This window comes from Mytilus edulis, chromosome 11, assembly GCF_963676685.1.
Source record: "Mytilus edulis chromosome 11, xbMytEdul2.2, whole genome shotgun sequence".
NCBI lineage: Eukaryota > Metazoa > Mollusca > Bivalvia > Mytilida > Mytilidae > Mytilus > Mytilus edulis.
Window position 1 is genome coordinate 66,158,762 of NC_092354.1, and position 26,077 is coordinate 66,184,838.

Genomic DNA, 26,077 nt, shown 5'->3' on the forward strand with positions numbered 1-26,077 from the left:
CGGGCCCTTTATAGCTTGCTATTTGGTGTGAGCCAATGTTTCGTGTTGAAGACCGTACTTTGACCTATAATAGTTTACTTTTACAAATTGCAACTTGAATGGAGAGTTATCCCATTGACACTCATACCACTTTATCCCATTGACACTCATACCACTTTATCCCATTGACACTCATACCACTTCTTCCTATATCTATTTAGTACACGGATTTCAAAGCTTGACAACAAGTCCCTAATATGAGGGGGGACAGGGGTAAGGGAGACAGGGAGAAAGGGGTAGGAGAAAGGGGGTAGGAGAAAGGAGAGGAAGGCTGGGAGAAAGGAGAAAAAATAAAATATCTCTCCTTTTTAAAAAAATTCTAATATTTCAAGAAAAAATATCACAAAAGGAGATGTTTTATTCTAATGAGAGAAAGGAGAACGGGGGTAGGAGAAAGGAGAAGAGGGTGGGAGAAGGGAGAAGGGTACCCCCTGTCCTCCCCCTCTAATATGTGTACGCCATTTATCTCACTATCTTATATCAGTCACGTCTGCAGATTAGTATTCCATAGAAAAACTTAAAAATAGACATGCAAACAGAAATCACCGATGAACTGTCAGAATAATCTGTCATAAATCTGTTCTAAACTGTCCTAGAAACTGTCAGGATCAGTTCCAGGGTAGAATTGTCCGAATCAGTTCGTGTAAATTCTGGTCGTATAACTGTCGGCAGAATTGTAACGTGAATGGAGAGTTGTCTCATTGGCACTTATATCACTTCTTCTTATATCTATTTAGTACACGAAGTTCAAGGATTTACAACAAGTCCCTAATATATGTACGCCATTTATCCCCCTATTTTTATCATATCTAGAAAACCAGTCACGTCCACAGATCGGTATTCCATAGAAAAACTAAAAAAAATAGAAATAATATGCCAACAGAAATCACTGATGACATTCATTACTTTAGATTGAGACAAGCTTATTACATAAAACCTAATTATATTTGCAAATAATATCAAGTTTTTGTGATTTCTGACAGTTGTGTATGAATCAATAAAATATAGATTGATAGATATACTAGTTGTACTTTTTAAATGAAAAGTTGTATAACAAATTTTGTAGATGTTCTATTATATATATAAATCATATCGAAGATTAAAAAGAAAAGTGGATAAATTTAAAGAGCAGAGAAGTGAGGGAAATATAAAGCGTTATATATCAGTTTTAACCTCACAGAATATCACAAATGAGTTTATAATTTAAAGAGCAGAGCAGTGAGGGAAATATAAAGCGTTATATATCAGTTTTAACCTCACAGAATATCACAAATAAGGTTATAATTTAAAGAGCAGAGAAGTGAGGGAATGTTAAGCGTTATATATCAGTTTTAACCTCACAGAATATCACAAATGAGGTTATAATTTAAAGAGCAGAGAAGTGAGAGAATGATAAGCGTTATATATCAGTTTTAACCTCACAGAATATCACAATTGAGGTTATGTTCGGTAGGGACAGTTTTTTCTTCTCAGAAAAATGCCAGTAACGAACCCCCTTACAGTTTTTTTTTACAACGGTGCTTAACATACAGAGCATGCAACTCTCTACAAGAAGCATCGGATTTAACATACCCGTTGTAAACTGACGAGGCTACGTTTTTGCACATCCAGCACAGTCAAACAAACACCCCACTTTTGCAAGGGTTTAAATGCCTGACATTACAAGACAGAAGTGACCATATATCTATTCATTAGTCATCGTTATGTAAAAAAGTACAATCTATGTGTAAAATTATTTTATTATAAAACTATAATTCAAGTAAATAGAAATGGTTTCTCTGATGATATGTACAATGTGAACTATATTCAAATAAAAGTTTAATACATTAACACTATTGGTCTGTTTGTAGTTTCTGAACACAAGTAATTTCATAGATCCTATATCTCAGCACTAACATATCTTTTCACATCCGATATGACTGTACTTTCTTTGACCTTCAAAAAAGGGAATGAAATATATAAGATGTCTTTGTCAAAGTGTTAAAAGTAAAATACACGTATTAGACCCCTATTATATTCACTGTTTTTTTTATAACTTTTTCTTATGTAATTCTTTTATGTTTTATTTTTTCTTGAACACTGTCACCCCTGATTTATACTTCAGTTTCTATTCTTGTTTTTGTTTGCTTGTTTACAAAATAGTGTTGACGGCTGATATGGTCTATCCAATGTTTTGGGGAATCTTGTCTTTAGTTTTTTATTCAAAATCATGCTTCGACTATGTGTCATTTAGTTAAGATAATTAAGAAATAACTAAAATATGACAAAGACATGAAAATTAAAGGTGTCTTGAAGTCCCTTGTTATGGACAAGTCCAACAGAAAAAGGCATGACTAACCAGCATTGCTGCAAATTTGGGTCGTTATATTCTTATGCTTTATGAGGCAAACAATAATTGCTAGTTAGACCGAGAGTCAAATACGGAGAGGAACTGAATTATTCGTGTTTAACAAGTACTAACACTACACTAACGATGAAAATAACTTACCCTGAATGAACTCTTGCAAGAGATGGATTATGTGGAATTTGTTTATAAGCTGAGAAATCAGGAACATTGCTTGGAACATTTCTGTCTTCAGATGGATGTGACAACGAGGCTAATGACCTATCAAAAATATAATATAGCATTATTTTATATCCTGAGTCTTTGTAAATTCAATCATAAAATCTTGTCTTGATAATAAGGCGAAATATAATGTTCTTATCTTGAAAACAGATGCAAATGTAACTTAGTTGACCGAATGAGTTAGGACAATTGAAACAGTTCATGCCACTATGTCAAAGTAGAGCATGGGTCCTAACTATTCACACAATGTCCGGTAATGCACAGCAAACACAAAAAGCAAGGGAACAGCCTTTATATTGATGCTTACCCCGTGGGGGAAAGACAAACCTTTTGGTGACGCAAATTTAATACTGCTTTTAAGCCTGCATAAATATTTTCAATAAATTGTGATATGCCTATTCTAACTAATCGATTTGGTGTCAAGATGATTGACAAAGTAATTTAACATGATTACTTTTTGAATGAACAATTGACATTGTCTAGACATTGCAACCACTAAAATTGTATTTTTCTGACCGCCAATATCGACCACAGGAAGAAGGTATCACTCTTCATTTCTTGCGTTCTAATATATTATAGAATATGTAAATGACCTAGATATAAACGTGCAAAAATCTTAATTATTTGAACTTTAAGACTACATACCCTGAGGGTGTAACCTGTAAAGGGTCAAATTCCTCGTCCCACCGGCCTCGATATGCATCGTCTAATTTTAAAGGTTCCAGTCTAAAAAAAGGAAAAAGTAATTAATATAGCATGACAGAATCCATAACTTATGAAATTATTGAAATTAGTCATCAATATGCATGTGAAGATATATTTGCTTGAGTGATTGATTACTGTAAGTTTTTACTCATCAAATGGCAAATTCGGCACGTTTATTCGGATTTTGAAAAAATATAAAATTAATCAAGACTTAAAATATGTCAAGGTTTGAACCAAATGTTTAACATCAACCAAATCCAATAAAAATTAAGGTAACACTATTAGCTCCAAAAACGTGCTGTAACAATACGTATTACATCTAGCACATAGACAGGGTTTTTAATTGACTGGGTTCACTTAATGTCCAATGGCAAACAGTACATGTATATCCATGTAAAGAACATGGGGATTCTGTTGTACGTTCATGGTGAAGACTTCTGTTGCTCTCAAGATTTTGTTATTTGTGTTGTTGGTTTGCTGTTGCATTGACGGTTGCCTCAAACCTCCTCTCCATTGTACTAGACTTGCACTTGGTTGTAATGCAAAAACCAATTACCCCAACCAGGTAATGATCATCTAGACCTCGGATCTACCATTCATAAATTCATTTACTTTAACAATGAAGCAGCAGTACTTCTGTACAAGTTGTCATATTACTAAGTGGTAAACTATGTCAGTTTGGTTTATTTCGTTACGGTTTAGGTTATGACGAGGGCTCAAAAAGAAAGTTAACTTTTAATGTATTTGGCGTTAAATGTTTTATCTGGCTTCGTTAAGTTCATGTAAGTAACGTGTCTTCGTATGTTTACAATGGCTTAAAAATAATACCCCAGTTAACGCTAAATAAAGGTTTGTCATACACAACACAATGTAATCATTCAAATTGTATGTGTTTTCTTTGAACTTCGGTATATATGTTGCATGCACAGTGAACTTATGGTACTAAAATGTACAATTTAAATAATCACAAATATACAAAAAGAAATACTTACGATTTATTGTTTAAAATATACGTGGGATCTTCATTAATATACTTTAGATATGATGATGCATTGCTTTGCAATGACCTAAAATACAAAAATATGTATATTAACACAAGGTACTCTTTTTAATTAGTTGCTCATGAAAGATACTCGCATATCCCTACACATAAATAGTGTAAAATATATAACATTAGAAAAAATATTTTAAAAATCTACTTTTCAAGGAATACTAAAAAAAAAATCAAAATGAGCAAGTAACCCATATGTGCCGACAAGGTTTATAGTGTCTTACTATGTATGTGGCATCACGGCAATGTGAATCAAACTCAATGAAATATTAAGAGCAAATAATATAACATTGACCACAACTATTATAGTATAAACGGTACCAATTTTGCTGCACCATATGGATTGCATTTGGACAAGCAATGTCTCGAAACCAAAATATTGAAAAGATAAGGTAACAATCAGGAACTCAAGGCTATTACCCCTAGACGATAATTTAACTTATAAATCTTACCTATTATCGGCAATATATAACGGAAGTGACGACGTCGATCCTCGGAAGTTGTAGTTTGATAATGGACGGGACATATTTTTACTTTCTGATGTGTAGTATGTACTTCTAGTGTTGTTACTTGAAGAATCTGACCAATCAAGCTGGCTATTAGATGACCAGGATGAAGACTGTGATGAGCTGGATGATGATAAACCTTTGTATGGTAATTGTCTGAAATAAAATGATAAACATTAAAGTATAAAGTCGATTAAAATAACCTTTAAAACGTGTAAAGGTGTGATGGAATAAGTGAAAAATATTATAAAGCTGTGTATAGAATTTGTCTGAAACAAAATGGGTCGAACATTATAGTATAAAGTACATAAAAATAACCTTTAAAATGTATGTGATGGCAGTGGCGGATTCAGGAAGTGTCCACGGTTTGAATCCCCATTTTTAACGATAAATAATTTTGAATAAGGACATACGTTTAGACACCCATTTTAAAAATGGAATAGCTATCAGAACTAATCAAAGATACTGGACTTATTAATTTGTAAACCAGACTCTTCATAAGACTCGTGAGTAACGCTCGATTCAAAACAGTTGAAAAACATAGTTGTTTTCGTACGTGTATTTATACTACTGTAACAGTTACTATACCTTACAATTATGAATAGGATGCAAGCTTTGGCCCTCTCTTAAAGTTGTTTGTATTATTTCCTTACCTGTGTCTACTTATTTCCTACCAATGAGATGCATTAATAGTTTTGTTTCATTTTCATGTTTTTCAAATTATAAACTTTCTAATGGTGAATCTATTCCACTGTTTTTTTGTTTTTTCTTCAAGGTTAAAAGTCAAAGATATATTTTACGACAACCCTTTGGCTACTACACATTCAATTACATTATTGAATTATCAAAAACAGCCAGTAGCATTTTAATCGATAAGATCTTTCATTCATGTAAACAATTTTAATAAACAATTACAAAATCATTAAAAATATGTTTGACATTAAGAAAACAAAACATTTACCACAAGTAATTCAAACTATTTGACCGCATAGCATAATATTTGTTTAAATATACCGAATCTGGGATTTGATTCCCCCCCCTTTTTTTTTTATAAAAAAAAAAACACCAAATGGTGCCATTATTGAAAATAGCATTTTGTGAATTGTTGAATTAAACAGCTTTAATAGACTATCACACATTGGCACTCACATCACATCTTCCTATATCTATCTCTCAATTATTTATCAGCTAAATAGTTGTTATTTTTAATAAAGACAGGTTGAGTTATTGCCACTCGGAATTTTAATAGACCGAAGTTGAAAAACTATCCTTTAACGTTAATAAAATCATGCTAATTTTGTTGTTTTTACACTCGTTAATACCCACAGGACGTACCATTTTGCACATTTTAGCCGAGTAATTAATTTTTAGGGATCACACAAATCCCCTCTCTTATGAACTGAACACGATCGTATCAAATCTAGGCCGCTGGTTGGTTTTTTTTCTACAAATCATATGACATGCACTTTATGCATATTCAGAACGAGAACAATTTGACAAATTTGAAAAAATGTAAAGGAAAGAATATGTTGTAGCAATTAATGACACAAAATCGCTACACGTACATTAAAACCCCAACATTTGATTGTTGTTATTCATATATAATTTATTGTGAAGACTTTAACACAGGACAAAAACTCTCACCTCCCTGCAAGTTCAAAAAGGTCTCTAACCTCTTTTTGTCGATCATGGTATAGCTTGACGTTAAGCACAGAGCAATGAATCATTTATAGAAATCACGAGACGGTAAAAATTAAAACAGAATGAATTTGAAAATTTGAAAAATGTATTTTTGTCTCATTTATCTTTTATTTTATGAATGCGAGATGTCACCTCGTTCCCATTGATTAATTATATTATTAAGGAATTTAGGATTTCGTTTTTAATTAGAATAATTTTGAATTAAAATTCCAAATCATTTGTTTAATAAATTATTGGTATGCGTTTTCAAATGTCATCATATTTCAAAGATGACACCGACCTAATGGGACTGTCATATACTATTATATAAATTATCAATCAATCAATCAACACCAGATGCTTCTAGATTATGAATTAAAAAACAAACTTCGTACTTTATTTTGCTTCTTCTTTTTTTTTTTTTTTTTTTTTTTGGATTCGAGCGTCACTGACGAGTCTTTTGTAGACGAAACGCGCGTCTGGCGTATATATAAAATTTAGTCCTGGTATCTATGATGAGTTTATTTACTGTACATAGAGGCACCCATATAGTCACGCACTGTCTTCGTCATAAGGCAGGTGTCGGTTTAATATGTCCGATCATAAATCGTTCCCAATCTTTATAAAATCGTGAAAAAAGGCGGAAAATACCAAAGGGAAAAATAACAATAATTTGTTTGAAAAGAGACTGATAGAACCATCATGACACAAAAATCCGCAAAACACTACAAGGAAAACACAGGACTGAGCAACACGGTTGATATAGCAAGTACTCCAAAGGGACAGCAGATTGTGCTCCACATGTGGCACTCGTCATATTGCTCCTTGTAAGAATAAATTAAACAGAATCGACCACCAATTTGTCCAAATGACAGTAACATTACGACATAATATAATATAACCACTGAAAAGATTTCAACCTATGGATAGTCTAAAAACACACGATATATCCCGATTTAGTCAGACTGTCAAAATAATATCTGATAACAAGTAAATGCGAATCGAGAATTCATCGCAAATAATGCACACTAAAAAAGCAACAACAACACAAACAAAACCTTTCTCTCATATTATTTGGATATGATTTTAACAAGCATTATACATAGTGGGGAAACTAGTATGTATCTTTTATCTAAAGACAAAAAACATTTCAAAAAATGTTCAGCGTATATTGCACTACATGTTCCTACATTTTTTTTACAATTTTCTAAACCACAATTAACAAGGTGCCACATTGGAATCAGTGCCTGCACATTTAATTCCGACATTATATAAATATTCTTGAAAATGTTACCGAGATTTCAGGGCGTTGTTACATAACCGTCATGATTGACAATACACTACGTTTTCCTATTATTTATTGAGATAATGACAACTTATTGACTATTTACGTACAATATTAATCATTCAAAGTTATGGAATGTTTCACAAAAAGTGATTTTGAACATGTTTAATGGCATTTTCTCAAGAATTAATACTTTGACTTTTAAGCACCGCATTTTGGGCTATTTCGTGGGGGTCAGTTTTTATTGGTGGAGGAAGCCGGAGTGCCCGGAGAAAACCACCGATCTTCGGTAGTAAAACTAACAATCCTAGTCAATTAAGATTAGAGTCGAGTGCACCCGCACGAGCGGGGTTCGAACTCACAACCTCAGTGTTGACTGACTAGTGATTACAGTAGTAAATACTTAGACCACTTGCCCACCGAGGCCCCCAGAATTAATAGAAATCATAGTAAAAGCCAGAAAACGATGATTTTCATTTTTGTTTTTGCCATTATTCCTTAATGTTTTGGAAAATACATTTGATTATTCTCTTCTTAAATCTATCAACTTTCTCTATTCTCAATTAGTTTGTCTTCTATTCTTCTGAGCTTTTTGTCGACTGATAGCAGAATAAGTCTTTTATACATGTAGATGAAAAAAGATTTATATGTGGTGAATAATAATTATTACCTGTTTACAATGTTCTTATCTAAATTTTTTTGTTAAACAATTTTGGATTCTAAATTTCACTTGGTTCTGATATGTGAATTGCTACTTAATTTTAATATCTGGTGTATACAGAATTAACAAAACACGAATCAAATTCATGGTAAAAGCCTTATGTTACTCAATATACCCATTTAAAACAATAGAAAACATGTTATAGTTTAATGTTTGATAGTTCTGAATTAAGGTTCAAATGAATTAAGAGCCAATCCGCCAGAAAACCATGCAATATTCAGAAAATCGTCCAAATCGACAATCACAACTTGACAAATTTTTATATATCATCTCAATCCTTCACATAAAATAAAAAAAAATGGCTACTTAATTTTCGCCAGAATCATATCTATTTTTAGTAACAGCCTCATTTGCATAATTATGTAAATTCATTCGAAAACCAAGGAAAAATCCAACTTTTAATGCCTTTTAAGAACTACCCAGAAGCATATTAAATGGGGAAGTTGAGTTTTTAGAGTAATGTCAGCTGGAACCCATTCATTTTACTATGTTCTGGTCAATACAAATGAAAATTTAAACTATTTGGCACATTGCCAGGAGCACGGACGCAAAGGCTAGATTTTTCATACATGAATTTACATGACTTTTACTTGCTTCTAACTTGCAAGACCCATTCCATATATGTTTGCAACTTATATTAGTTTTAATTATGGTGTATTTTTTATAATAGATTAAAATATTAAGCTTGGCAAATGACTATTACATGTTAATTTTTGCCTTGGAAGAATGGTGATTTTAGTCGTCATCTTTATTTCCTGTCAGTGGTAAACATGTAAATGAAAAATATGAAAAAAAGTGGTATGATTGCCAATTAGAATAGATGACATACAACTTATATGTAAGCTATAAGTCTTCATATGCCATATGGCCTTCAACAATGCACAAGACCAATACTGCATATCTATTCAGCCATAAAAGGCCAAAAAATTGGAAAATGAAAAAATATGAAAGCTAACAGCCTGATCTATACATGTACATGTATGTTTTGTGATTTTCAGATCTAGACTCACAACTAACTGAACTTTACAGCAGTCAACATCGGATTGGAAGACTGATAATGCTTCTGACAGAAACAATTTCAACCAACCAAACAAGTAACAGAAACTTTGCATCTTTAAAACACTACTTACATCTTCCATGGGATGATGTTCCAAAAAATAACATTAATGAAGATTTTTATGTTATGGATTTTCTTTTACAAGAAAGTTAATGTACACTTGTTTTTATAATAAAACCTTGCTGTTCAAGTATCAAAAAAACATTTAACTTTATTGAAATTTGAAGATTCATATGACTTGTTTTAATTTTGTTATTTCTCAGGATGTCATGTAGAGGTACAGTCATGACAGTAATCTAAACAGCTATTCAATTTCATTCAAAATTCTTTGAAAATTTGGCACTAGTAAATATAAACTGAAGTAATTTGTTTTTCGTCTAGTTATGGATTTTTTATGGCCAGTAACAAAGTAGTCGGTGCCTTAAGTTTTACCCTTGTACTAAAATACCGATTTTCCGTAATTCCATAATTCAGTCATTCCGAAACAAACCATTATACAGTGTTTTTTTATGCCCCACCTACGATAGTAGAGGGGCATTATGTTTTCTGGTCTGTGCGTCCGTTCGTCCGTCCGTCTGTTCGTTCGTTCGTTCGTTCGTCCGTCTGTCCCGCTTCAGGTTAAAGTTTTTGGTCAAGGTAGTTTTTGATGAAGTTGAAGTCCAATCAACTTGAAACTTAGTACACATGTTCCTTATGATATGATCTTTCTTATTTTAAAGCCAAATTAAACTTTTGACCCCAATTTCACGGTCCACTGAACATAGAAAATGAAAGTGCATGTTTCAGGTTAAAGTTTTTGGTCAAGGTAGTTTTTGATGAAGTTGAAGTCCAATCAACTTGAAACTTAGTACACATGTTTGTTCCCTATGATATTATCTTTCTAATTTTAATGCCTAATTATCTTTTTTATCCAATTTCAAGGTCCATTGAACATGGAAAATGATAGTTCGAGTGGGGCATCCGTGTACTTTGGACACATTCTTGTTCTAAACGCCATAGATATTGGCCTGATTTTTGGTATGTAAGTTGACTATGATGAGTTACAGATCAAGTATAAGTTTTGTTCCACTCCCCTAATTTCTGTTGAAATTACCCGCTATGGACTTTGATAAATTGTTGAAAATCACAGTTATATGCACTTTTTTCCTAAAAGCTTTCAGATATTGGGCTGATTTTTGGTATGTGAGTTACAGATCAAGTTAAAGTTTCGTCATGCTACCCTAATATTTGCTGTAATTTCGGGCTTTGGACTTTGAAAAATTTTGGAAAATCAAAGTTATATGGACCTTTCTTCTATTAAAATGCTTTCAGATATTGGGCTGATTTTTGGTATGTGAGCTAACCATGATGAGTTACATATCAAGTTTAAGTTTCGTTCCGCTGTGTAATTTTTTCCAGAATTAAGGGTTTTAAACTTTGAAAATTGTTCAAAATTCACATTTATATGGACATTTTTGTATATGCCTCCAGATTTAGAGCTGATTTTTTTATATGTGAGACAACCATCATGTTTGTATCCACATGTGTTATTGAAATTGCAGATTTTCAAATTTTTGAGACGTAGCCTTTCGTGTTGCTTTCACACATCTTGTTTAAGATACATTTATGATTATCATTTTTGTATTGACTACATTACAGTAGATGCATTTATGATTTTCATGTTTTTATTGACCACATTGCAGCAACGTAGATATATAGGTACCTGGCAAATATTACCTTGTTAGCATACTAGGCTCAAAGGGCCATAAAAAGTCCATCTCTTAGTGTCTGTTAAAATCATCTCTATATTGCAACTGTTTACAGTTTTCTCTTTTAAACCATTATTTTAAAAACTTTAGAAGAAGTATCATACACATATGTGTATATATATATATATATATACAACTCGTCTAAACATCAACCCAACAATGTTAGATCTGTAAATTTGCTTTCGCAAATTTTTGGTTCTTCCCTCGCCGGGATTCGAACCAATGCTACTGTGATATCGTGACACCCAGTCGCCTGCACTGCAGCATATATATATATTGTAAAACTATCAAAATGTCAAGATCTTTTACTACCCAAAATTTTTCTGTAAAATTGGGACGTAACATCTATGAGCTATTGTCCCTGAAGTGTGTAAAGGAGTAGGTCCGGTAAGACCACTTTTTGGCCCCAAAATATAACAGTTTTACAAAATTGTTAAAATGTAAACTTTAAGTTATTTATTGGACAGTTGAATGCTTCTGCTACATAAAAATGGGCTGTTTTTGACAATACAATGCACATTTATCGGGTTGTAGCACCATTAAGTCATGCTAAATTACTGAAATCTTCAATATATTCTATCATTTTAGTTAAATTTTAGATGGTTTCCGTGTTAAACGAAAGTGGCCACATTCGTGTTCATTCTTAATATTGAAATGTAAGTTGTATTTTATGATAATACATAACATATATAAAGGTTGTGGATGAACACAGATGCGACCACTTTCATTTTTGACAAAAACCATCTAAAAAGTGACGTTTTTTGGCATATATTTGAGAGATTTTGCATATTCAAGCAAGAATCTGATTGTCTTAAATGACTAAATCAGTTAAAATCTTTCACATTTACTAATTGAATCAAGTGAAATAGACACTTAAGTGTTTAAAAAGTGGTCAAAATCTTTCGTCAGATGAAACTGAAATTTGAGGCCAAAATGAGTCCTTACCGGACCTTCTCCTTTACAAATTTTCAGAGTTTTCTGCTAATATCAGACAGCTATTTCAATATGATATAAGAAAATATTGCAAAAGTGGTCAGAAAAACTTATTTTTACAGTCTGAACTTATTCTGAATTGTTTTAAATTTATTGCTAATGAATTATGTGTTTTTTATCGTTTTGAGGTGCACAATTTGTTAATTCAAGCTATTTCGGCTCCTGGGAGCCTCTAGATTTGTAATGAATAATTTGTATTTGTATATGATTTTTTTCTTAATGTATTAAATGAAACATTAATTAATCTTTTCCTTTTGTTGTTATACTTATTTATAAATCCAGATCTTATAATATGTCAGATTTTAAAAATTAGACGGCAAAATTGAGAAAATTTGAATATGCAGGCTACCCCATTTTGTTGTGGCATATACTAGACACCAACATTATTTGCCGAGCTTAATATTTTTTTTGATTGAGTATATATAGTTATACTTTGCAAGTAGATATGTTGTTTTACAATAATAAACGGGTCTTGGAGTATTTTGGCTCTTAAAGATGACCAAAATCAGCCATTTTGGACTTGAAGCTAAATAGAACATATTGAAATGGTTAGATTATACATACACTTTATAGACAGCATTGTTATTTCTATGCATTCTTACACTTAAAGTAATGTATTACTAGGAACAACTATCAAAAAATTATAAATATTGCCATGTTTTTTTATTTAAACCATCAAAATATGCCAAAAAAGGCTTATTTTTTACGTTTTCGAGCAATTTCAGCTGTTTAAAGATGGCGCCTAAAAAAAATCAAGATCGGTTCAAAATTTCCAAAAAAAAATTTGTGTGGTTAATAACATCAATAAGGTGCACCAATGTGCCAAGTATGAACTCATTTGGCAAAATTGGCATTCGGACGGTTTTGCATGGTTTTCTGGCAGATTGGCTCTTAAAAACAAAGATGTGTTACGGATTTTTGTCAGCGCAAAGCCCGAGGATCCCATTAAGCTTCACCATGTAAATGTTAATACAAAGGTGTTCGATAAAAGTGAATAATGTACTTACCCATATCGTTTTTCTTTGCTAACTACTTGTTCTGTATATTTACACTCCGTTTGAATCACTTTATTTTGTTTTCGAATCATTGGCATACAGATTCTAAGAATAACAGCAATAATTGATAAGAATGCTACAGTCGCACATGCCCCTATAATAACTAGTTCTTGGATTGACAACTCAGTTTTTGTCATAAAATCATCTTGACCGGTCACTGTTCCGTTTAAAATCCCATTATGGATGTTCGATTCATTCAAGCGTGTCTCTGATGGTGATTCTGTTAGCAAAACAATGTTGTTCGTTCCCATTTTGAACTTTATGTTGTAAATGTATGTTTGTATCAGTGTAGTTGGTGTTTATTCATGCAATAACATTCCAGACAGGCACCTGTAAAAGCAGAAACATATAACAATTAACAAACATTGTAAAAAACAGAGAATTGATGAATAGATTAGCTATCAATATTTACTTGTTTATGAAGTCAATGAAGTGGATGATTTGTTTATGGCTTGCAAATAATAAAAAAATAAGTAAATGAACCGATATGATTGTATATGCTAACGGTCAACATAGTTAGCAAATATGTAGTGTAAACGGGTAAAAAACCGATTCAAAATCGCAGATCTAGGAATACAAATTATACAGTGGCAAATATTTCAGGCATTTTTAAGTCATGATCACTCATGAAAGCAATGAAAGGAAACTAAAGTTGCCACAATTTTTTTTAATCAGATATATATGTTAATGACAAAACATCAACTAAAATTAAATATCAGAATGGTTCTACATGTATAAGATACAATGTAGTACATGAAAAACTGATATTCTGAAATAAAACAGATCTAGAACAAGAACAAGTTTCATTCTGAATTGCATATCTTGGTTTAAAGGAGGATTTATTAGTAATCCAATTATTAATAAATAACCAAGGTAACGATATATTTTCTATTTATGCCATTTTAAAGTACAAGGGTTAGTTTGGACAAAAAATTGACAAGATCAAATATGAGGTTTAAGTTAGACAACAAATGGCGATGATTTTGAAATGCAGCCACTATCAAGAATCATTGTACTTGTTACAAATCAAATTGACTATTTTAAATTATTTCCTACTTCACACTGAGTATAGAATGTTAACTGATTAAGCAGAGTGTTAGAATAAAAAAACTGAATATATTAATCTGACTTATAAGGTGAAATTTAGCCGTCCAGAAAATGCTGTGACATATTTGCCACTGAACGCAAAGCAAATATCAATTTAATCCAATTTGATGGTTTCTAGACTAGGGAATGTTATATGTCATAGGTGCCCCATTTTGTTGAAAACAGCAAGATGAAATATAGAAGTTTTTGTTGGGTTGCTGACTCGTAGACGTATAACAAAGAACTCCTTTAATTCATGTTTTAGTACCTTGTTATCTTGGTAGGAAATATGTTCGGGGAGACCAAATCCACATTATATACAATTACAATATAGATATATCATTTTAATATTTTTATCTATAAAAGGCGTTTAAAAGAACAATTTGTGACTTGTAAGAAATAACATTTTTATGTAAAACGTTGTGTTAGACTGACATGTTTTTAACATAATAAAGTCGTTTACCTGTACATTCAGGTACAATTTATTGGATCAAAATAAACTGACGTATTTTATGATGCATGAGATGTTTTTGAATGTATATAAACTTCATATCTATTATCAAAAAAAGTTGAAATAATTATTTTGTTAAATGACGTTATTGCAATTTTAAAAAATCAGGAATGAAAATTATAAAATTTTGTAATTTTGATTTATTTCCCTGCATGTTTAAGTACAATTTATTGCACCAAAATAATTTGACGTATTACATGATACATGGGATGTTGTTTTAGAGTGTAAACTGTATAACTATTATGAGAAAAATTGAAAAAGTTATTAAGTCACCTGACGTAACTCTATAATTTGTAAAAGTTTGGAACACAAATTTTAATAATTATTCATTTACCTGACGAAGTCATTCAATTTGTTTTAAAAAATGAGAAATTTGAGAAATGAATAAACAACAAAATATCAGAAATCGACATTTCAAATGGAACTGATGCGCATGCATTAATTATGCATACAGGATGAAAAAATGTGAGTTCAAATAAACAAGGAAATACATCTTGTTCAAGGACATACATTAAACAAGACGAAGTTAAAGATAGTAAAAAATCAATAAAACTAAACTTTAAGCATAACGTATTTACAAGAAGCACATTTCTCTAGCTGTAGTTATTTGACAATGACATGGCAAAATAGTTAAAACGATCAAAAGATTAATAACAGTTTACATAGAAAACATAAAAATGAATAAATATATAGTCTTACTGCGTGTACGAAATATCGTTGATCACAAATTTCCGTAGTTCAATAAAGAGGGCCCTCATGGGGTTTTTGATTATGTGATTACTTGGCCGTTTTTTTAATGATTATTTGATTATTAAGCCAAATATTTCATGATTATTTGATTACCTAGGACTGTATTTTTAGTTTATGATTATTTGATTACTAAAGATAAGCAAATATTTAATGATAATGTGATTATATTGGCAAAAAAATAGTGATTATGTGATTACTAGGACCCACCATGAGGGGCCTCAATAAAGTATAGTTTGGAGTCAATTGAAATTAAATTGTTGATTCCGCCAAAGTTTTCACTATCAATCACCGATCTAATTCATCTTTGTAACAAGCAAGTACGGCATGCACACTTAGCGGTTTAATTGATTTAGTTAAGTTGAAAGATTAAAAAAAGTAATGTACGATTTTTGTTTTCTTCAACTTTTTGACAAATGATAACGTATTACAAAGGGTTCATCAACTTTTTGAAAATTACGACTTATAAAACATAACAGGTGTACATGTAATAATTCGTCAATATAAATAAGAAAGGGCGGTGATTGATTAATGAAAAGGGGACGTTAAAGGTTTGAACAAGAAGGCACTGTAACACAATATCGTTTTTACGTTTTGAGTTCAATTCAATTCATTATTACTATAAACAATATCGTTTCCCAGTAAAGTATGTATGTATATACAATTTACAAGTTGAGGCTTAATAATGTTGTGCTAAAAAAAAACCTGTTACAATGTTACTATTATTTATTATTTGGCTTTTTAACAATTTTTGATTCGAGCGTCACTGATGAGTCTTTTGTAGACGAAACGCCCGTCTGGCGTAAATATAAAATTTTAATCCTAATATCTATGATGAGTTTATTTACTCCGAACCCTAATAGCGAACACATAATAGTAGCCAATTGCCATTCGATAAACCCTTTTATTTAATTAAAGCACACATTTACACGTAGGCAACTTCATAAAACATTTTGCTTTTAAAGACAAGCATATGCATGTACACAGATAGGATACTACAAATTATTTATTTTAATTTCCTGTATGTCCAATGGCAAATATGTCATGTTCTTTCCAAACGAAAGACAGTGTCAAGTATGAAACCCTAACAAATGCAACAGTAGTATACCACTGTTCGAAATTGATAAGTCGATTGAGAAAAAAACAAAACTGGGTAACGATTTAAAACTGAGGTAAACACATCAAATACAAGAGAAGAACAGAAACACAACATTAAAATGTAACACACACACAAAAACGAACTATAATATAACAATGGCTAATACATTGATAACCAATCCCAATGTTACAAGATTGGCAGATCCTTTCTTACAAATAGTCTTTTAAAGTTTTCAGACCTGTTGAAATGTGCAAGATAATTTGATGTTAACGTATGTTTCAAAACATTAAGTACAATGTAGTTCAGGATAACTGGATGTGTTACCAAAGATGCTTTGACTGTTAGTATGAGTTTGAACAGCGGTATACTACTGTTGCCTTAATTTATATAACGGGTAAATTACAAAAAAAAGTTTCTTGACAAACTGAAAAAAAAATCCTACCTTTGCTCTCCAACCTAGTAAATAAGACACTAAATTGAATTCCCACAGTACAGTTATTTTATAAGTTAACAGAAGTGAATTAATTTCCGGGAAATTAAAAAAAAGTTGTAGGTGTTAATCTAAAGTACAATATGTTGCTTTACCTCAATTAATTAAAAATAACAACAATTCATTGTTTGACATGAAGACGTAACGAATGCTGATAATTCGTTTTGACAGTATCAATTCATACAGGTTTTTTGTAATTAAATGCGGTTACAACCAAATCATTTTTTTTGATAATTTACATAAAGGGATCGGTTATCGTGTGTATTCCATTCTAGTATTGTTTTATACTACAACTGGAATTTTTATATCACTTTAACGATTAGTTAATGAAAAAAAGACAGACCACAATAATAACATCCTTTAGGCACTCCGTTTATGTTGATGATCAACTTATTTAACAATTCGTCAACATGTAAAAGTTTTTTCCCCAATCATTTTTATACATGTACCTGCACATTTTACAAGAAACTGAAATGTAAAGTAGTACTGATTCATATGACTGATGTGAACCATGATGTAAATGTTGTTTTTCTTTTTATAATTTCGGTATTCTGTCATTTTTATTTTTTATCTCTTTTTTTTACTTTTGTTTAGCTCATTATTCTCTATTGTTTAATTTGGACCATGTATATTTTTCTCTATTCTTTATATTTTTGGTCCACTTTACTGTTTCTTCATTTGTGTTTCCATATTTGTAAAATACTGTCCAGAAACTCGTCTACTTGACCAAACCCAAACTTATTTTGGTCTCCTGTAGAGAGTTGTCTCATTGGCAATCATACAACATCTTCTTTTTTATATAGACTCATTGTAAACTAGCTAACAAACTAAACCGTCTTTCCTACGTTTTGAATAGTTTCTCCGTGACACAGTACATGTGTACTGATATTGTGTTTGAAAGTCAATCAACCATTCAATCCTTTTACAAGAACAACCCAAAAATATTTTAATTGAAATATACATTATACATGAACAGCAAATATTTTTTTTGACGATTCCACTGGTCATGGTTACGATTTGTCAAGTCAAACAAACGTGAAAACTAACACATTTATGATAAACCCTACTTGATTTAGCTCGAATATTACAAGGGCTATTGCATTAGAAGGGATAACCTAAATTATACTGCACATTAAAACAGACCCTACATCAAGCTCCTGCAAAAATGTACAAAAAACAGACATACACGAAAAGAGAGTATGAATGGTTGTCATTCATTTCTGTTTTCTTAATATTTATGTATTTTTTCTCTATTCTTTTTACCTTATTAAACCATTACTCTCAATTCATTAATTTATTTGCATAAATTCTGTAGATGTGATTATGTATTTTTTAATCTGCAAATCCTGTTCAAAGATTACCAACAAGGAATAACATCCATATATCCCGACTAGTTTCAGAGACCAATTGCAGTCGGCATAGACGAGTTTCGAGATCTATATCCGCGATGTTCTCCATTTCGTATTACAACATACATTGTAGATACAATGTAACAAATTAGTCAAATATAAATAGGACCTACTTAAAATTTTGATATATTTTCTTAAAGTAGTTTCTTCTTATTTCCGTTGGTATACGATAGACATAGGAAAAATGAAACGCATACTTCAACAATTACATTGATCGTCAGTAAAAGTGGCATGTATTAAACACATCCAAATAAACAAATATATTTCTAATATTCCATAATGAGCTCTCGTTATTTATTAATGATAGACTTGTTTACATAATTGTATGGACAGAATATACATTTTATGACCATGTTAGTTGACATTAATAAAAACAACACGTAACAGTAATATAATCATAGTAATAATTTTGTCTGAAACAGTGACATAAAAATTTATTGGTTATATATCCTGAATAAAGTTACGGTTTTGCTATGCAACGGAAAGCAAATGAATAAAGTTAAGAGACTATAATCCCACAGAAAACAAAGGATAAAGTTAAAGTACTGTAACGTATTATAATCATAGTAATAATTTATGTCGGAAACGGTGACACACAAATCTATAGCCTATATTCAATGAATAAAGTTACGGTAGTAATATGCTACGAAAATTAAATGAATAAAGTTAAGGTACTATTTCTAGTCAGGAAGCACGTTAGGTCGCACTTGTTTGAATTCACCTCAAAACGTTTCACTTAAAGCCACTTTACTAGTCACGAAGCCAGTGGTGTTTCACTTAATCCAATTCACTACTGGTATTTTTTTTTATTTTTTTTTAATCCCTTAGGCCTTTTTTGTCTTACTAGCTAGTAAGCCAATAATGTTTCGCTAGTCCCCTGTAGGGTATTACTGTCCCTGAATTCAATTCTAATGCACTTGAATACATTGTCATAATACTAGAAGCATATTTCAGTGCCACAATGTTAAATTCTAAGACAATTAAGACAACGCATGCTCGTAGACAAGTTGTATCGTCCGTTTTAGGAATAATGCATAGCTTATGTTATTAGATTTCCAATACAAGTTCCATTATCGGAGACAACATGCAATGTTTCATAACACGATCGCTTCTCTATAATAATAACTTGTAATTTTTAAACTTCATCTTGCTATCCAAGTATTTTTCAAGTATCTGGTTTGTAGTGCTTTTGCATGATAGTTCGGCATTAGTTCGTATGCGATTTATAATAAAAAGTAATAAAAAAAGTAAAATGACAACACTATTGCACTCCGAGGAAAATTCAAAACGGAAAGTCTCTAAGCAAATGGCAAAATTAAAAGCTCAAACTAATGGATAACAACTATCATATTCCTGACATGGTACAGAACGATAGAAATTAGGAATAAGAACGTAATTTCTCTCCTGAATTACCCTCCTTATAAACACCAAATTAACAAACTTAAGATCAATTCAAACAAAACCCTGCTTATCCATATTGACGAAACATCAAATTCTCGAATTTTTAATCAAGTTTTGAAATTTATTGTTCTTTAAGTATCCTTCTTTATGCTGTACATTGTTTATGATGTTACCAAAAAAAGCCAACGCCTTGCTTAATTTCTTTAAGATACATTATGTGAATATGTAAAGTTTTAATTTAGTATTAATTATATAAACAGCACGTATGCAACATGTCCATAAAGATAGCTGTTAATTCAGATAACGTTTCCCCTGTTAGGAATTTAAACACCATAATATTTCCTAGTGGATTTTAAGCCTAAACTATAATCGAACATTAAATATATTATAAGCAATGAGTTTAAAATATTGTTGATGACATTACCTTGACCGATAGTTGATAACATTTACATGATTTTGTCTCTGGTTTTGTCTCATCGACAATCATTATTATAGACACTTTTTTTTATTGAATTCGTAAGCTGTTGAAGTGTATACAAACAATATTAAGTTCTCAAACTGAAATCTGAATATATTTCAATAAGACAGACACCCCACGAAAACTAAATGAAAAACAAAACTAAATTTCATGTTCAAGTATGAACGAAAAATAATTCAAAATAACGGTTAGGTTGTCTCGTATAAAGTTTCCAAAACATACATCTCAGGAAAAACAAATCGTCAAGAAATTAAAGAAAACATTTGTCGCTGATTTATTCGCCCTATTCTCGTATGCATAATATAAACAAAACTATTTACATACAAACATTATCTGGTAATTATCATTACATGCAAACATTAACGTCTAGTTATCTTTACATACTAGTATTAACTTCTAATTATCTAACTAGATGCTCAGTAATTTGATTACCTGTTATTTGAAAGTGTATATTCCGTTATGTAATCTCTCGAATAACTTATTGACAATTTAGACACTGTAATTTAAATTAAATATTGATGACATCACGAGCGGTTCCAGTCCGTCACAGACCACAATACGACATATTCCCGCCCTACAAAGCTTTGGAATTTCGTGGGAGGCATTTCAGACTGAGGTTGTCACTATTACACGGAAACATTTGTGATTGTCTGATTGAGAGGCGATTAATGTCATCAATAATTTATGAATAATAAATATATAATAGAAAACAATGCTTTCGAGGGTTATTTCAGGTAAAAATAAAGAATTATTACGGCCAAAATGATTAAAAATAGAAATAGTTTTTGGCTGGAATGTTTTATGAGTTCAAGGCATGTAAACTGGTCAATAGGTGATAACAGTAAAGTCTGGATTAGCATTTAATAATTTAATATTTGTTTTATCCATAAACGATTAAAAAAGTAAAATTATGAAATGTCTAAGTGAGAAAAAAACAAACAATTTTGAATATTTTCTACGATTTATGAAAGATTCTCTGTGACAGCAATTGGCAGTTGATATAGACTGGTTCTTTGCCATTTATCTGTTTGGCTCTGACAGACAATAAGGTTTGCTCAGATACCCGTGTGTTGCAATGGAGAAACCCAAGCTACAATTGGCCGTTTCAGAATCTAAAGCATGATGGGTAATTTCATTGTTCGTACCCCAAAATGAAAATAACGTCACGTCAGTGGTTAAATTTCCATTGTTTATGGCATTTTTAACCAATCAGGACGTTTTGGTGTACACTTTTGAAAATATAACCCAGGATGCATTAGATTCTGAAACGGCGAATTGGTCACAGTTAAGCTCATCAGAGGCACTGATTTAATATCTTTATAAATATGGTTTCTTTTGCTTTTGTTTGGAAGTCAGAAGATCCCTGAACTTTGAACTATAATAATTCTTCATATATTCACGGCCAATTCAAGCTCTCCCTTTAGCATAGAATTTCTATATTTAATTGGCCTATTTTTTGGTCAAACAATCAACAAGTCACAATCAATGTAGATGTTAAATCATGTCATATAAATTTCCAAAAAAGAAGGTACATGTACATACGTTTAGTATAAATGCAAAAATGAGGAAATGTCTTATTTATGAAACTTTAAACATACCTTTGGAATAGTATTACAATGTCACTTCACCAAATAACACATATAGAAATACAGAGACCTTATGATAATCATTCATCTTGGAGTCACGTGACTTGCTTGTATGAATATAAATCTAAGTTTTGTACTTCAATTAGCAGTCTTATTACTTCATGTGTGTTTTAATTTTTGCGTAAATAAAGTCAGCTTGCAAAGGAAATTCCGAGAGGATAGACTTAATGGGTGGACGCAACATTTACCTCAATTTATGCACGTATATTGTTGGCGTAAGTAAACTGCCAGCACTAAGTCTGACTCCAGGATTGTGACCAGCAATCGCACAGTTGTCCGAATGATGATAATTTGAATGGCTTCAAGAAGAATTAAACAAATGGCATACTATGGGGAAAGACAGTGTGCTAGAGAAAGTCATTTATCTCTGCGATATAAATGTGCTTGTTCAAAGTCAGAAGCGTCGTCAATGATTTTCTTTGGTTATATATGAATGTTAGTTTAAAATTCATTAGGTAATTTATTGTTGCATTCCTCTGTTTGCAATGATTTATTCACATAAATAAAATGTTTATACTCTTGAATATGTAGGGTTGTTATCCTATATAGATGTGTGTTGAAGACTGCATGTTGACTTCACTTTTATGTGTAGTTGGGTTGATTCCTTAGTTCAGTTTAGATTAAACATGTTTTATTTGCAAAAGTAGCAAAAAAGATTGCACATAATAATGATAATGTTGAAAATAAAAATGATTGTTAGTAAAACAAAGAAATAAAAAAAACATATTACAATGAAATATCAAAAGAGACTGAACTGGATTGAAGTGTATATGCTTTGAATCTTTGTGTAACTATGAAATAGGATATTATTTTCTTAAAATATCTATATTTTGCTGAAATGTAAGACAATCAACATAAGCTAATAAAACTTGTATTGATATAGCATATATCTCTCTTTTTGAAGGATAATTTTGAATTACATAGCATTTCAATATTGTATCAGCAATGACCGTGATGTTATGTTTCGTACGAATAATATTTGGACAGGGTTTTTGTAAAAGTTATCAGTATTTTGACACCTAACATTTTTTCACCAGGTGATACAAATTTATCTTCAATAATTATCTAGTTTGATGTTTTACTCAGGAAGTCATTATGTCGAAGAAATAATAGGCATAGATTACCTTAACTGGATTTGGCAAAGCTTTTAGGAATTTTGGTCTTCATTGCTCTTCAACTTCGTACTTTATTTGACCTTTTTAACTTTTTTTGGATTCGAGAAACGTGCGTCTGTCGTATATACAAAATTTAGTCCTGGTATCTATGATGAGTTTATATAGAAATAGAAATGAATATAATTATGATTGCCAACAAAGATCCCAATGACAGAATTTAACAAATACAGATCATCGTACGGCATTCATAAATGAGCAAAACTCATACTACATAGTGAGCAATAGAAGGCCCCGTAATGACAAATGTAAAACAATTCAAACGAGAAATTAACGACCTGATTTTACAACAAAACAATAAAAACAATGAAATACAGCAACTGAAGGCAAACAATGAGTTACATGCTCTTGATTTGGGACATACATATACATATTGTGTCAGGGCTAGACTTTTTTGAATGCACCAACCATCTCGCTTACTTAAATAAACTCATCATAGATACCAGGACTAAATTTAGTATATACGCCAGACGCCCAATTCGTCTACAAAAGACTCATCAGTGACGCTCGAATAAAAAAAAAAAGTTTAAAAGGCCAAATAAAGTACGAAGTTGAAGAGCATTGAGGACCAAAATTCCGAAAAGTTTTGCCAAATACAGCTAAGGTAAACTATGCCCGAGGTAGAAAAACAGTGAAGTAACAGTACAACATTAGAGTAAACAATAAAAATCAGTCAGTTTAAAAAGGCTTAACTCACCAGATTGATACTAAGTGAAAAGACATCTAACAAGGCTATTCAAATTCCGTTAAATACTAGCAGTAGAAACAAATGAAAGTTACTTTGCATTTAGCAATAAAGGCAACAGGAGTATACTGCTGTTCGAAAGTTATAAATTGCTTGACAGAAAACAAATCCGTGTTTCAAACTAAAATCGAGGGAAACACATCAACTATAAGAGGAAAACAACGAAAAAACAAACACCAATGTAACACTCAAAGAAACGAACTATAATATAACAACTGCCATTTTCCTTACTTTGTACAGGACTTTTTTTGGGGACAAAATGATAGTTGGATTCTCTGATAGTGAACTTATTTGCAACTTTCAATTTCTTCTAGATGTTTGCAAGTCATCAAATAATGTTACTTGCAAAATATACATGCAAGTGTTGATATATTGACATTCAAGTATAAACTTTGAATAAATAAATAATTCTTCCAATAAAGGTCAAAAGATACGTTTTGCGTGTCATCTGCAACACAAAATCATCTTCAGGATTCGCAATTGGAAATTCTAATGTAACAATATCACCAGAAATACTAATTTTGTTGTAACTTCAATTGTAAAGTTAATTTTGATGAAGCCAAAAAACAAGTGCATCGATTTCATAATTGATATTGAACGTCATTAATTGTGCCCACAAACGCGAACGTCAGTACATTTAAATTATGTAAATTTAAAATGAGTATACGTTTTTATTTAAATTGAATTCGGAAAGTATTTGACGAATAAAAGCGTTATGTTTTTATATGAAAGACGTAAAAAGACGCAAAAATAAAAATGCGTATAATGGCACCAATCATACGTCAGTATTGCATTTAGTCGCAAGTCAACAAAAACAATAATGTTATTTACAAAATATACATGTACGTGTTGATATATTGACATTTAAGAACATGTACATACGTTGAAAAATGTAAATAAATCTTCCGTTAAAGTTCGGAAATCGTACTGTGACTTTGTATGTCTATATGACTTTTAGAATTGCTGTAACACAAGAGACTGTACTTGGGTAGCCCCACAAGGTATCATTCAACAATTGCCTCCGATTACCAGACCTCTTTTGAGTATCGGAAAAGCTAAACATGTCAAATTGTTCTAAAGTCATAAAGGTCACAGAACCTTTTAAATGAGACGTCAGTTCGCAACATTACCCTAAAAATCCCATAAGGATAGCATGTAGGATTTGATGACGCTTGAGCGACACATTAAACTTTACCTCTTGCTTTATTAGAACTACATTGCATTGTTCATGTTTTTAATATTAAGGGATCTACCATAACATTTATGGGGGCTAGGAAGAAAAATGTTGTCCTGCTTTTTTTTTGTTATTTTCTTGTAATCTCTGTCCTGCCTTTTAATTTTCCACTCTTTTCGGTACTGTTTTTTATTCGTTTTTTCTGACTTTTTTACATAAATTGTGATCCTGTCTTTTTATTCACCTTGCGAAGACATATTAATATCGAATTATAAACGTTAACTCCTTCATCTAAACTAAAAACCTGATATTTTAATAACTATTTGATCAATGACATTTTTCCTTAAACATTTTTACTTTAAAAATCCTGATCACGTTAGTTTGACATCTAATGACTGAATTTGTCTAGATGAGGATCATTTGAAAGGCTTTCAGAAGAAACTGATATCATATTAAGAAAAATCAGACTCCTATGGAAACCTATATCAACCCTGCAATACAAGTGTGCCTGCCCGAAGTCAGAAACATTATCAGTGATTGTCTTAAGTAATATATAAATGTTATTTTTTATTTTATTTGGGGAATTGGTGTCGAATGCAGCTCATAGGATGGCTCGGTTTGTCATTATCTAAACAAATCATAAATTTTCAAGACTCAAGGAAAACTAACGGCCAGATATATGAAAAAAAATTAAAACAAATACAGCAACTAAA

The 26,077-nt window shown here is 31.3% G+C and overlaps 1 protein-coding gene across 3 annotated transcripts; it reads right to left on the reverse strand.

Annotated features, from left to right (window-relative positions):
* Nucleotides 1-1,760: 1,760 nt before the first annotated feature.
* LOC139496093 (uncharacterized) lies at nucleotides 1,761-22,313 on the reverse strand. 3 transcript variants are annotated; one of them, XM_071284552.1, is made up of 7 exons: nucleotides 22,226-22,313; nucleotides 13,359-13,736; nucleotides 4,814-5,023; nucleotides 4,303-4,377; nucleotides 3,251-3,331; nucleotides 2,528-2,644; nucleotides 1,761-1,974 (listed from the first exon to the last, which is right to left on the reverse strand). In XM_071284552.1, exons 2-7 carry the CDS (start codon nucleotides 13,655-13,657, stop codon nucleotides 1,944-1,946), a joined length of 813 nt encoding a protein of 270 aa, XP_071140653.1. In that variant the 5' UTR covers nucleotides 13,658-13,736; nucleotides 22,226-22,313; the 3' UTR covers nucleotides 1,761-1,943. The 3 variants fall into 3 exon arrangements, with proteins under 3 accessions (XP_071140653.1, XP_071140652.1, XP_071140654.1); XM_071284551.1 differs by lacking the exon at nucleotides 22,226-22,313 and adding an exon at nucleotides 21,060-21,206; XM_071284553.1 differs by lacking the exon at nucleotides 22,226-22,313 and adding an exon at nucleotides 15,703-15,750.
* Between the last annotated feature and the right edge of the window lie 3,764 nt (nucleotides 22,314-26,077).